The 13220-nt window shown below is 37.9% G+C and overlaps 1 protein-coding gene across 1 annotated transcript in view; it reads right to left on the bottom strand.

Moving 5' to 3' along the window:
* LOC107657929 (testis-expressed sequence 264 protein-like) overlaps positions 1-13220 on the bottom strand; it is a 79408-nt gene that overhangs the window by 57181 nt on the left and 9007 nt on the right. The window contains exon 2 of the mRNA XM_016446267.1: positions 8080-8301. Coding sequence (XP_016301753.1) covers positions 8080-8301 — 222 coding nt within the window. The remainder of the gene's footprint in view (positions 1-8079; positions 8302-13220) is intronic.

The following is a 13220-nucleotide window of genomic DNA, read 5'->3' as shown; positions in this document are numbered from 1 at the left end:
CATACATCAATGGAAAGCTTATTTATTCAGCTTTCAGATGATGTATAAATCTCAATTTCGAAAAATTGACCCTTATGATTGGTTTTGTGGTCCAGGCTCACATATTAGAATGATTTCTGAAGGATCATTTTAAAATATATTGAAATAGAAAAGTCTTAGAAATTGTAACAACATTTCACAATATTAATGTTTTTACTGTATTTTTAATCAAATAAATGCAGACTTGGTGAGCAATTGGTGAGACTTGTTTTAAAAATATTAAATAAGCTTACTGACCCCATATGTTTGAACAGTATGCACATATGCTTCCAAATCTTTTAGATGCCCAAAACAGATGTTAATAGCAGGTGTAAATAGGCCCAAAGAATAGGCCCAGGGGAAGGTAAAGAAAGTGAGTGAGATGGGGGAGGGTGGATAGGGTCTCATTAAAGATGTAGGGCTACCTGTGAGGATCAAACAGCTCGAAACAGCCTGTCTGCCAGCCCACCCACACACACTCCCTCTAGAGGGGCACATACAGCATAAAAGGGGAGCCTGTGGTCAGCTTCTATGCCTCTTTCTACCTCTATCTCTTCTCTCTTCCTCTCTAGCTGACTGGGTGTTAGAAGAAGCTCCAGTTAATACAAAGATAACATGAAATTACTAGTAGGAAGTAAAACTGTGCTAACAGAAACAATAAGATATTGCCTAATCAGAAGAAGATTTCGTGAGCGACTCCATGAGAATTAACAACTGGTGGTACACACACACACACACACACATGAAATTGAAAAAAAATTCTAATTTTGTACAAGCTTTTGAAGTAGTCTCACTTATCCCATATTTTTTGATTCATCTTTTTATTAGATTAATTTTTTGCCCTATCAGATTCATTGTGCTTCTTTTCCAGCTGCCCACACAGTGGAAATCTCATTAAATATGGATGCCGTGTACCACAACCAATTTTGCATGTTTAATTTAACAAATAATAACATCAAAGAGGATAGAGAGGGACAGAGCGGCATTATTCATGAGCTGATTGGACTAGAGGGAAATAGAATCGGTATGTTGTTCAGGTAACTGCCAAGGTGGGAGGAGTCAACTTGAGATAGATTTGTTTGAAATTACTAACATGTAATGATCGTTACAAAAAGGCTTTTACACATGCAGAGAATACATCATATGTCCTGAAAATCTTCATGATACATCAGTTAACAGCAAACGGTAACGATATGAATCAATCTGCAAAGTAAAAAGAAAACTGCATGGATATGTATAGGAATGTCCTCTCAGTCTGAAAACACAAACAAAAAATGCATTTACAGTAATGCACTTATAAAGTCAATGGTGCATGGCACTGCATTGAATGTTCAAATAAATGCTGTTTTAATGGTGTATGTATAAAACTTGATCATGATCAGATGTTAAAATAAAACTAGTGTGATACAACACTGACTAACCTTGTCTGTGCAAAGTTATAGCCAATATCTGACAACGTAAAGCCAGTAAAACCTTTTAGCTTTTTCACACACCAAAGAGTGACATAACATAACTATCCACAAAAGACTATTTACTTGGAGCAAAATATTAACAGAGAACAACACTCTGGTTCTGAAAGAAAAATTTACTTAATTTTCTCCATAGAAAAGTAGATTATAAACGTTAAGGTATAAACTTTTCAGGACTGACCAACCATGAGCTTAGCCACATTTCCTGGGAAGAACCTCACTACCCATAATCCTGAATAGAGATCTACAAGAAGAGAAATCACTGTTACCATGAAAACAAGAACTGCATCAAAAGAACTCTAAATGATCATCTTATATATTAATAAGTTGCAAAATACTGCATTTAAGATTTACAATCAATGACTTGGTCAATAGTTTTATATTGAATTGTTGTCATAAAAAACACTATAGCTGAAAAAGTGGGAAGTTCCATTACATCTATAACGCATAAACAGTAGTTTATCCACCTAAAACAGTAGTTCTACAGATAAACAGATGATGTAGACAACTTTACAGTTCAAATAACATTATTGTATTAAAGAATTCATATCAGATATGGTTGATTGCTAAAACTTTAACATGTTTTTGAAACCAAGGACTATAAAAAGTGCAACAAACATTTTAATCATCAGGCAGCAAACGCTAATCAGTTTTGCCACTATGTACATAATTTCTTAAACGTGAAGTTGAGTGGATCAGTGAGATGCTGTTAATTGGATTAAAACTTTGTGTTTTGAGTTTAGTCAAAACTCTAGCACCGAGACGGGGTGCGTTGTTAGAGAACTGTAGGGGCTCAGGCAAATCCCTCTAATGTAGTTCATCTCGCCCTTCCTTTATCCTTACTTCTTAAAAACAAGTAACCTCACCTCTTTTAATGGGCTTAGTCAATCTTCTGACAGCCAGCCATCCGCTGGATCCACACGGCTCACTCACGGGTCGGCATGCACTCACACACACACACACACACACACACACACACACGTGCGCGCGCACAGCTTGAAATCACTGTTACGGTGTAATGGGACTGCCCACATACTCTGTACGCTGTGTTTCTTAGGAATGAACTCCTGTGTGGGTGCAGGAGATTCTGCCCTCTCGCTGTCTAACAGATGGTCCATGTGTTTGTGTGAGTGTGTTTATCATCTTCAGAGAAGGCTCAGCTTCTCAGCAGATTGAGAAGAATGTGTCTGTGTCTTCTATCGATAGCGGGTGGACAAGTGATTTATCTCCTCCACAAAGAACGATACATAAGAGAGGACTGAGGGACTAATACAAAGATGGAGAGGTGTGTGGGAGAGGAATAAAGAGAAGGGATTTGTCAATGGAGAAAATAAAAAGGGATATCTAGGGTTGGCAGTGGGGCAGTTCAGTGTTTGACCCGTGCCACAACAGACTGCACCTCCCCGTGCCAACTGCCAGGCTCGGCAGAGATCCAACAGAAGCCATTCCCAACACATGTCCACTCCACAGGATATTTAAAGGAACTACAGACACAAGCATGGGCTGGGTGACACACTGAATACTCACAATGAATTTGCGATATAAAATTAAGCAACAATGTGAATATTACAGAGATTTTAATGTGCTTTTTATTGGGTCATCTCGGATTGATACTTGGCAGCAAAGTTGTTGTATTATCGGTATCGGCCAAAATTTTCATATCGGTGCATCCCTAATAGGAATCAGTACAAGCTGAATCAGTTTCAAAATCATTCATTTTTAATTTATCCAAAAATGTTCACAGATGACCAATATACTAAAATGTATTAGTAAAATATATGTAGGTATATTTAAGTGTTATTTTCACCCAAAAATTACTAACAAAAATTAAACACATCCTGATAACTGTTAACAATTTTATTTAAAACATACTGTTGACAAAAATATGACAACAAAAATAAGCCTGCTAGATAGTGGCAATGCATTAACAATGCTTTTAGAAGATAAAAATATGTTGAATAAAGTAATTAAGTTATGTTAGGGATTGATCTGCGTGAGCATATTACAAAAGTATTACAAATGAGCAAACACTCTAGACACACACATAGGACATTATATGCCCTATCTGAGTTGTCGTTGAAGTGTGGCGAATGCTCTGTGTGGTAGTGGTAGGTGTACAGAGGTCTTCTCAGGAAGTCTTACTTCAGTTCCATATTAAAGGAAGCACCAGTCTGAACTTCTGCCAGACCCTATTCAATAAATCATTGTAAAGACATGTCCCTGCCTAGTGCCTACACACACGTGCATTTGTGAATGTCTCTCCATTATTCATCTGCTCAGTCCCATTATTGTACACTCTGCCACTCCATATACATCACATTACAAACTCACACACACAATCCAATAATGCAACATACATCTTGTGCTGACTCCTACACTGCACAGCTCATGTAACTATTGCACTGCTCTTAATAAGCTGTCAGACAAGCCAAGTTAGGACAGGTGGGTGTGTGTGTGTGAGAGAGAGAGAGAGAGAGAGAGCGAGAGAGAGAGAGTTGAAGAGAGAAAGAAGGAAGGACAAAAAAATGGAAGTACCAGGTCAACAAGTGGAATCAGTTGCTTTCACTGTTCTTACATCATAGTTTTAGCTATTTTCAAGAAAATGGACAGAGACCTGTAGCTAAATTGTGTTTACAATAAATCCTTTAAAAAAAATTGATTTATGAGACCACTACTTCAATAATATAATTCATATTAATTTTATATTTTATATCATAGTAAAAAAAATATTATAATAGAAAAACATTATACATACATTTTAATTAATAATTTGAAATAAATTTGATTAAATTAGATTTTTTTTAGAATACCACCATAAATATTATCAAAACTAATCTTTAATTTACATGTTGTCAAAAAACATTTCATAAACAGACTTAACTGAAAACAAAAGTATTAATTTTCAAATCATAAACAAAAAAATGAACCGCAATTCACTGAGGTAGTCATTGTGAAATCAGCAATGGTTCTGAGCTGCATTCACCAAAAGCATTGTAAGCCAAAGTATATCACAGAAACCATTCAAACCAAAGGTCTCTACAATCATCTTAGGCTTGTGATGCTTTTGAGAAACACAGCCTTGACTGATCCACTGACTGAATAGACTGACTGCATCCAGCAATTTAAATCAGACTGATTTATTGATTTGTAATTCAAACTGCTAACTAACAAGCAAATTTGAGGCTGTTTTGTGAAACTTTTCAACTGTCTGACTCTGACTCCTTAACAGGATCTGGTTAATAAGAGCCACTTGTTCACAATTCACACTGCACACACTAACAAAATAATATCTGACAAAAATACATATGGCCATAAAGTTCTCTTGACAGCAACTACATTATAAATGATTGTTCCAAATGTTTATTTTGTTTATGTTATGTTTATTTTAGTCACAGTATGGAGCCATGCTGGTGCATTAACTACAGAAATGTATTGTATTCAAGGGCAGCATGTAGACAAAATACATTTTAGTCTAGGGAAATAAGTGAGCATCTGGTACAGACTGCTTTGTAACTGTATGAGACGGCCCATGCGGCAACTAGGACAGACTGTCATGCCAATATTGCAAGCCACGAGGATGCCAATTTTGGTTGTGCATTCCAATGTGCACAGCTACCACAATGCAAAAGTGTTATGGGGGGCTGCCAAGGCATTGATAGCTAGCTGCTAGTGTACACTAGGTGGTTACTTATTGGAAAAAGATCACAAGAATAGCATTAGCACTAGCACAATCATCAAAGATGATTGACAATTAGCATACAGTTTGGATTGGCGGTATGGTTCTGTTCTGGGCAAGAACTCCCTGTGCATCCATTCAGCCTAGCATGGATAAGAGCAGGGACAGCAGCGATAACCCTTAGGGTAAACAGAACAGTTTACCAACATAAATGTATTGCAGATATCATTAATGTTCAATAATTGAATGTACACATTTTTTAAATTAGTCTGATTCAAAGGAGAATCAGAAGGCCGAATCCTGACTGGATGAGAGGAGGAGCTGGGGATGGAGGAGGGTAATTAGCTATTGAGCAATGCGAAATCTGCTGATAATACTGAAGGACCTTATATTTGGATGTTGTGAAAGGTGCCGTATCCCTATAGGTAGACGTGGATCAGCACTAACGCTACGCTTGATTTCTGTCAGAACACCTATCGTCAAAGATGATTGACAATTAGCATATAGTTTGGATTGGTGGTAGGGTTCTGTTCTGGGCAAGAACTCCCTGCGCATCTATGCAGCCTAGTATGGATAAGAGCAGGGAGAGCAGCGATAACCCCCCAAAACAAAACCATATACTGATATCACCCAACACAAAATGACAGCGAAAATCTCAATGCATTAAGCAACATTCATGTTGCCCTTACCCAATGACCCAAGCGAGTATGTTGCCAAAACCCGCATAAGCCATAGCAACAAGCATGTTGCCCTTAACCAGATGACCTAACGGGTATGTTGCCAATACCCGAAAAGCTTAAACAACAACATGCTCTCAATAACAACCAGATAGCCTTTAGAACAAGCATGTTTCCAACAGAACCAGCAGATCCCATCTGAACTTGTTCTTGAGTCAGTCAAATTAGTATAACTCATGGAGTCCATGTCAATAATGCAGTGATGCAAGAAGCAATGTTAACTTGGTCACTTCCAAATCAGGCAGCTTATGAGCAATGCAGCGAATTCACGTGTTCAATTTCACAAATTTGAAAGAATCTGAGTGAAGTCCACGAGAGGAACGAATTCCTCTCGCTAAATTCCCGATTGCACAATTCCTAGTGAGATGACGGAGTTTTGCCTGCCAAATTCACCATTTAATTAGCTATATTGAGCAATGCGAAAGCTGCTGATAATACTGAAAGCATACAGTTTGGATTGGCGGTATGGTTCTGTTCTGGGCAAGAACTCCCTGTGCATCCATTCAGCCTAGCATGGATAAGAGCAGGGACAGCAGCGATAACCCTTAGGGTAAACAGAACAGTTTACCAACATAAATGTATTGCAGATATCATTAATGTTCAATAATTGAATGTACACATTTTTTAAATTAGTCTGATTCAAAGGAGAATCAGAAGGCCGAATCCTGACTGGATGAGAGGAGGAGCTGGGGATGGAGGAGGGTAATTAGCTATTGAGCAATGCGAAATCTGCTGATAATACTGAAGGACCTTATATTTGGATGTTGTGAAAGGTGCCGTATCCCTATAGGTAGACGTGGATCAGCACTAACGCTACGCTTGATTTCTGTCAGAACACCTATCGTCAAAGATGATTGACAATTAGCATATAGTTTGGATTGGTGGTAGGGTTCTGTTCTGGGCAAGAACTCCCTGCGCATCTATGCAGCCTAGTATGGATAAGAGCAGGGAGAGCAGCGATAACCCCCCAAAACAAAACCATATACTGATATCACCCAACACAAAATGACAGCGAAAATCTCAATGCATTAAGCAACATTCATGTTGCCCTTACCCAATGACCCAAGCGAGTATGTTGCCAAAACCCGCATAAGCCATAGCAACAAGCATGTTGCCCTTAACCAGATGACCTAACGGGTATGTTGCCAATACCCGAAAAGCTTAAACAACAACATGCTCTCAATAACAACCAGATAGCCTTTAGAACAAGCATGTTTCCAACAGAACCAGCAGATCCCATCTGAACTTGTTCTTGAGTCAGTCAAATTAGTATAACTCATGGAGTCCATGTCAATAATGCAGTGATGCAAGAAGCAATGTTAACTTGGTCACTTCCAAATCAGGCAGCTTATGAGCAATGCAGCGAATTCACGTGTTCAATTTCACAAATTTGAAAGAATCTGAGTGAAGTCCACGAGAGGAACGAATTCCTCTCGCTAAATTCCCGATTGCACAATTCCTAGTGAGATGACGGAGTTTTGCCTGCCAAATTCACCATTTAATTAGCTATATTGAGCAATGCGAAAGCTGCTGATAATACTGAAGGACCTTACATATGGATGCTGTGATAGACGTTGTATCCCTATAGGTAAACGTGGATCAGCTGAGAATCAGCTGATGCGAGCTTGACTGACGTGACCTGCCAGAACTAACGCTACGCTCGATAACCAGCAAGCTCACACAAACTGACCTCATTAACAGCCTCTTTACCATCCCTCCATCCAGTTATCTGTCCAAACAGAAGTTGTTAAGGCCGTTTCCTCCCCGTTTACACACGTTCCTCACTATACATTCCACATGCTCTCCTCCATTAGATCTGCCAGATATTGACCACTAGCGATGTGAGGTGTGTAAAGCACCATAGAAATTACAATATATAAAGCAGAGCGCTGCACTCCAACCAATTTAAGTTCAGCCAGGTATCATATATTGTAATTTAGTGGTATATTATCAGCTGTGAGAATGGTTTGGAAATTGATAAACCCTGCAACTCATTAACAGTCTGCAACACATACATTGGGATTTCATTTTACTGTAAACTAGAAGTTGAGTCATGTTCTAAAAAAGGAGAAAAATCAAGAAATAAACATACAGCATACATTAAACAAAACAAAACATTCCTGCAGTAGTTCTTTGCTAGTAATTATGAGTCAAATGTAAAAATAAGCATGACTGTTACCTTTATATACTGTTGTAGTTCAGGATAGACTCTATAAGCACCACAGACGGGGGACAGTGTGCATCTGTTTGGAAACGAGGAAGTTACGGCACAGGTGACTTCTGGGAAGGAGATGACCTTGTAGCCGAATTTCTCGTACAGACGCTGTAGCTCTTCGTCAGGTTTCTCTTCATTTTCACACAGTATGCTTCCCACTACATACCGACACTGATCTGCTTGAGTCTGAAACACAAAGAGAAAGAGATCACGTCAGAGTGTGCCTGCAAAGTAACACAGGAACATTTTTTTTTCTGGTCAGATTACAAAGTCTACACACATTTCTGCAAAGTACTTCATGGTTTTCTGAACAGTTTTTTCTCAGCTACGGCCTATTCTTGTGGTTTCAACAATTTCTCATAAGCCCACCCCAAAATGCCAAAGCGGTCTGTGTTTTGGTCAGATGGTTTCTTATTATGTTTCACAGTGCTATCTACAAGAAGCTTTAACCGCCTTTGTTAACAACATAAAATGCCCAAGAGTTTTAAGACTCATGGTAGGACGGTTTAAACACCCCCTCACAATCACATGTGCACTGGAGCAAGCAATCCAATAATACATTAATGACAAAACAGTTAAGGCGTTTATAAAGTTGTCATCTCTAATTACTTATCTAGTATGTGCTCGCCCACTACGGTGAATGACTCAATATGTTGCTAACATCCGTAATTTAGACTGAATGCTGCATGTCAGTGTTGTCGAGCGACGATAATAAGATGATCTCCTCGAGAGGTTGACAGCAGTGACAGGAACCGACATCATGCTAAACGTATCTACATCCTTTTCATAAACCTATTCTTTTCCTGTTTCCTGGTTTGTCTTTCTTTTCCACCTACATCCTTTGACTCACTCTCTCTCTCTCTACCCTGCCGTACTTTTTCCTCTGTGTGCATTTTGTCCCTTTTCCCAGAACGAAAAGCTTGTTTCTCCAACCAGGGACTAATGATGGTATTCAGAACTCTCTCCATTGCTGCCGTCCTACCCAACTGTCAGCAAATAAAGTGGGAATTTCTGGCAGTTCTCCAGACAGCGCACCCAAGAGACAACAGGCAATTACTAGGAGCAAGAAGGCCTACACGTAAACTTCCCTTCACTTGTCGATTGCCGGTTTATGTCAAATAATTCAACCATCCAATGTGGACGAAACAAGAAAACGCAGTACCAATTCAAATAATAACCACAAGCGCTCTCAAACAGACCAACTAATCTTCACACTGCCAATCAAAGATAACCGAGAAGATTTGGTCTCCAGACGTCCACGAAAAGGAAGCAAATTCGCAATCCATGTTCCTGGCAGTCGCCACAGATTTGACTACGAACACTAATGGGTGCGCTAAGGCCTTTTCTGACAGCCTAATTGTTTCTCGAGTTGTTGTGCTGGCCATGCGGATGCAGAGGAGAAGCAATACGGTGTGTTACGCATCTTTGCATTCAAGATTCACTGCGCTTCTCTACGACAGCACACTGAAATAGCCCGTCTAAAAATGGCTCTGCGGCCACATTTATAAACGGATCTTCTTCATTCCCCTCCCCCAAATTGCTTAGAATACTCATGATTTGAACTGGATGAAGTAAGAAACAGTCTTTGAATGGACTATTTGCCCTCGGGAATCTAAGATGGCCACTAAAACACAGTACATTGTCATTTGCTTGGCTTCTTTCTCTGTAGTCCCACCAGAGGCCCGCTGCAGGGAAAAGCAATTTTCAAAAGCAATTCTCTGCTTGGCTTCGCAAGGGTCGTCGTTTTTTGAAGGCTCTGCAACAATAAAAAGGTGGTAATTCTTTATTAGCAGACATGTAACAAGGATTTACTCCTCTCATCTTTCCCAACCCTTATCCTCTCCCTTTGCCGATCCTCCCGGGGCTAGGACTTCAGGGAATTCCCCCCAGCCACGATCGGCATTGCTCACGGGTAACACAGGGTTTTTGGAGCGTGCAATTCAGGGAGAGTGTTGCTTTTTTTTAAAGGGTTGGCGGAGAAATGGCAAAAGCTCTCTACAATACCTAGGTCCCTAAGGTGTCCCAGATGTCCAAAGCAACTTACATTGTACTCAAGGTATTGTATACATTTTTACCAGGGCCATGATCTACTGTTTGAGCTACAGAAATGTTTATGAACCAATATATATATATATATTCATACATTTAAATAATATCATAATACAAATATAATATATATTATAAAATACTAAATTATTATACATATTTCTATAATAATATAATATAATATAATATAATATAATATAATATAGAAATAAATAAACTTTAGTTTTCTTACCAACAAACTTTGTATCAACTTTCTGGCCTTATTTATGCTAAATACAGACAAATTTCTTCGTATCTTAGGGCTTCATGATGCTGTTGCCAGCTGGATTTGAGGCAACAAAACCATATGAAAAGAAACAGATAGTGAGCTTAGACTGTCCTGGTTTGATCCATTAGCTCAGGTTTGTGAAGTAGGGTTTTCATGGTGCTTCTCAGTATGTTTCATACAGAAAGCAAAATTCCACTTGGAGACCTCCTGTGGAATGTTCTAGAAACCATTAAGGTGTGTAATTACTAAAAGATGCATGGAATTTACTTCAGAGCTCAGGTCAGGACGTTATATGGCACAGAAGAACTTTGTAGTCTGACTTTAAATTTAAAATATTTATGATTTATGGATGTAAAGCAAACTAGCTGACATTGGAAAGTTTTAAAGAAGTCCTACCGCCGAGTCCTTCTCTCTATAAAAATGGTAAGGTCTGTTTCATACCACATGCATAAGCAGCAAATAAGCAAAGCATCAACATAAATGCAACAGCAAGCTCACATTGTGTTCTCAAACTTAGAGTGTTCCTGCACCGTAACAGAACTGCAGAAGAACAAAAGACATCCACACAATCTAAAAATGCAGAACTGCAAACTAAAATTTAGAATTAAATAATCCAAGGAAAAGGTCAGAGCCTATGTTATGTACTGTATATGTAACACTGGACATTGAAGTGGATGTAAAGCAAACTAGCTGACATTGGAAAGTTTTAAAGAAGTCCTACCGCCGAGTCCTTCTCTCTATAAAAATGGTAAGGTCTGTTTCATACCACATGCATAAGCAGCAAATAAGCAAAGCATCAACATAAATGCAACAGCAAGCTCACATTGTGTTCTCAAACTTAGAGTGTTCCTGCACCGTAACAGAACTGCAGAAGAACAAAAGACATCCACACAATCTAAAAATGCAGAACTGCAAACTAAAATTTAGAATGAAATAATCCAAGGAAAAGGTCAGAGCCTATGTACAGTGGGGAAAAAAAGTATTTAGTCAGCCACCAATTGACATTACTGCTCTAGAGGAGATCTGCATGGAGGAATGGGCCAAAATACCAGCAACAGTGTGTGAAAACCTTGTGAAGACTTACAGAAAACGTTTGACCTCTGTCATTGCCAACAAAGGGTATATAACAAAGTATTGAGATGAAATTTTGTTATTGACCAAATACTTATTTTCCACCATAATTTGCAAATAAATTCTTTAAAAATCCTACAATGTGATTTTCTGGATTTTTTTTTCTCATTTTGTCTCTCATAGTTGAGGTATACCTATGATGAAAATTACAGGCCTCTCTCATCTTTTTAAGTGGGAGAACTTGCACAATTGGTGGCTGACTAAATACTTTTTTGCCCCACTGTATATGTAACACTGGACATTGAAGTCCTGAATCAGCATCAGGGAGACCTCTGCTGAAAACCTAGAGGAGCTGCAAGTATGGTATAATCAGGACAGATAAAAGTCAAATGCAGTTGGTCTTTAAAAATTTTAGTTTGGCTTAAAACTATTTATCAAGCTTTTGACTAAGACACCAGCTTCACTTCTTACAGGAAGTAGCGTCTCCAGATAAAAGGACAAACAAAACCAAGCTGTATGCAACATGGCGAGTGTAACAACACTATCCAGGTCAACAAGCAGCAACCACCACATTTAACATTAAGTTTACAGCTAGCCTGCATACATTAAAGAATAACACACTTGTGGACGAGCCTAGAGCTAATGTTTTTCACAAGAGTTTGAAAAAAGGCTTTCCAGAGGGGCTAGCAAGGAGTTGCATTGCACATGACATTTCTTAAACATGGGCATGAATTGCAAAAATATGTTCCAGTTCTTGGTTACAGTTGGTAAATTCAGTTAATTTATGTGAATCAGTTCAAGCAATCCATTTTCAGTGAGACAATTTTCAATTTTGATTCAACGATTCATTTTAGTCATCACTGAAAACTGTTCATGTCCAGAGTGACATTTGATATTAAATATTTATAAATATATTTATATATTAAAAATGATATGCACATATCAAAAAATGTAAATAATATATAAATATTGCTGTGTATGACTAGGTATTGGTGCATAAATTAAAATTTGCATTTTAAGAGCATTTAGAGCACATACATTAAGAAATGTATTGAATAAGATAAATGCATACATACACACACACACACAACACACACACACACACACATATATATATATATATATATATATATGAATCATTATGCCAATTATTGGAATTAAATGCATATAATTAATATATAAGATATATCTAAATAAACTTGCCTTGCCAAAAGTGTTCCTCTCTTGTGTGCTATGAGCTTTCGGACTTGTGAACCTGGCATTGTGTTAAAATAGTTGACAGTGTCGACAGTATATATATAAAATATATATATATATATATATATATATATATATATATATATAATTTAACATAAGTTTAATATGTTTTAAAAGACTGTACCTTTAAAAAAAATGAAGGTTAAAGCTAAAATAAAATATCTATATATTCGATGAGTTGGGTGTTTGACTGTGAAGAATTCTTTGACCTACAGAAAAGAACATAGCAAAGAGAATAATAAAGACATGTCAGAGTGACTTTAGTTTAGAAGATGAAAGTGTAAGGCAGAGTATAAGGACTTGATGTGCTGTGAAATAGCTATAAAGGTTTTTTATTCATTCTCTGATTTAATTTATTAACTTTGGACAAAGTAGGCCAGTTTTAAATGGCAGCTCTTTGCTTCTACCATTAACTTCCATGATTGATTCAGTGTTTGCGGAGGCTCTGCGGAGGGTTAATCAA

This window comes from Sinocyclocheilus anshuiensis, unplaced genomic scaffold (genome assembly GCF_001515605.1).
Source record: "Sinocyclocheilus anshuiensis isolate Anshui unplaced genomic scaffold, SAMN03320099.WGS_v1.1 scaffold2171, whole genome shotgun sequence".
In the NCBI taxonomy this organism is placed as follows: domain Eukaryota; kingdom Metazoa; phylum Chordata; class Actinopteri; order Cypriniformes; family Cyprinidae; genus Sinocyclocheilus; species Sinocyclocheilus anshuiensis.
This window is presented reverse-complemented; position numbering and strand designations above follow the sequence as displayed.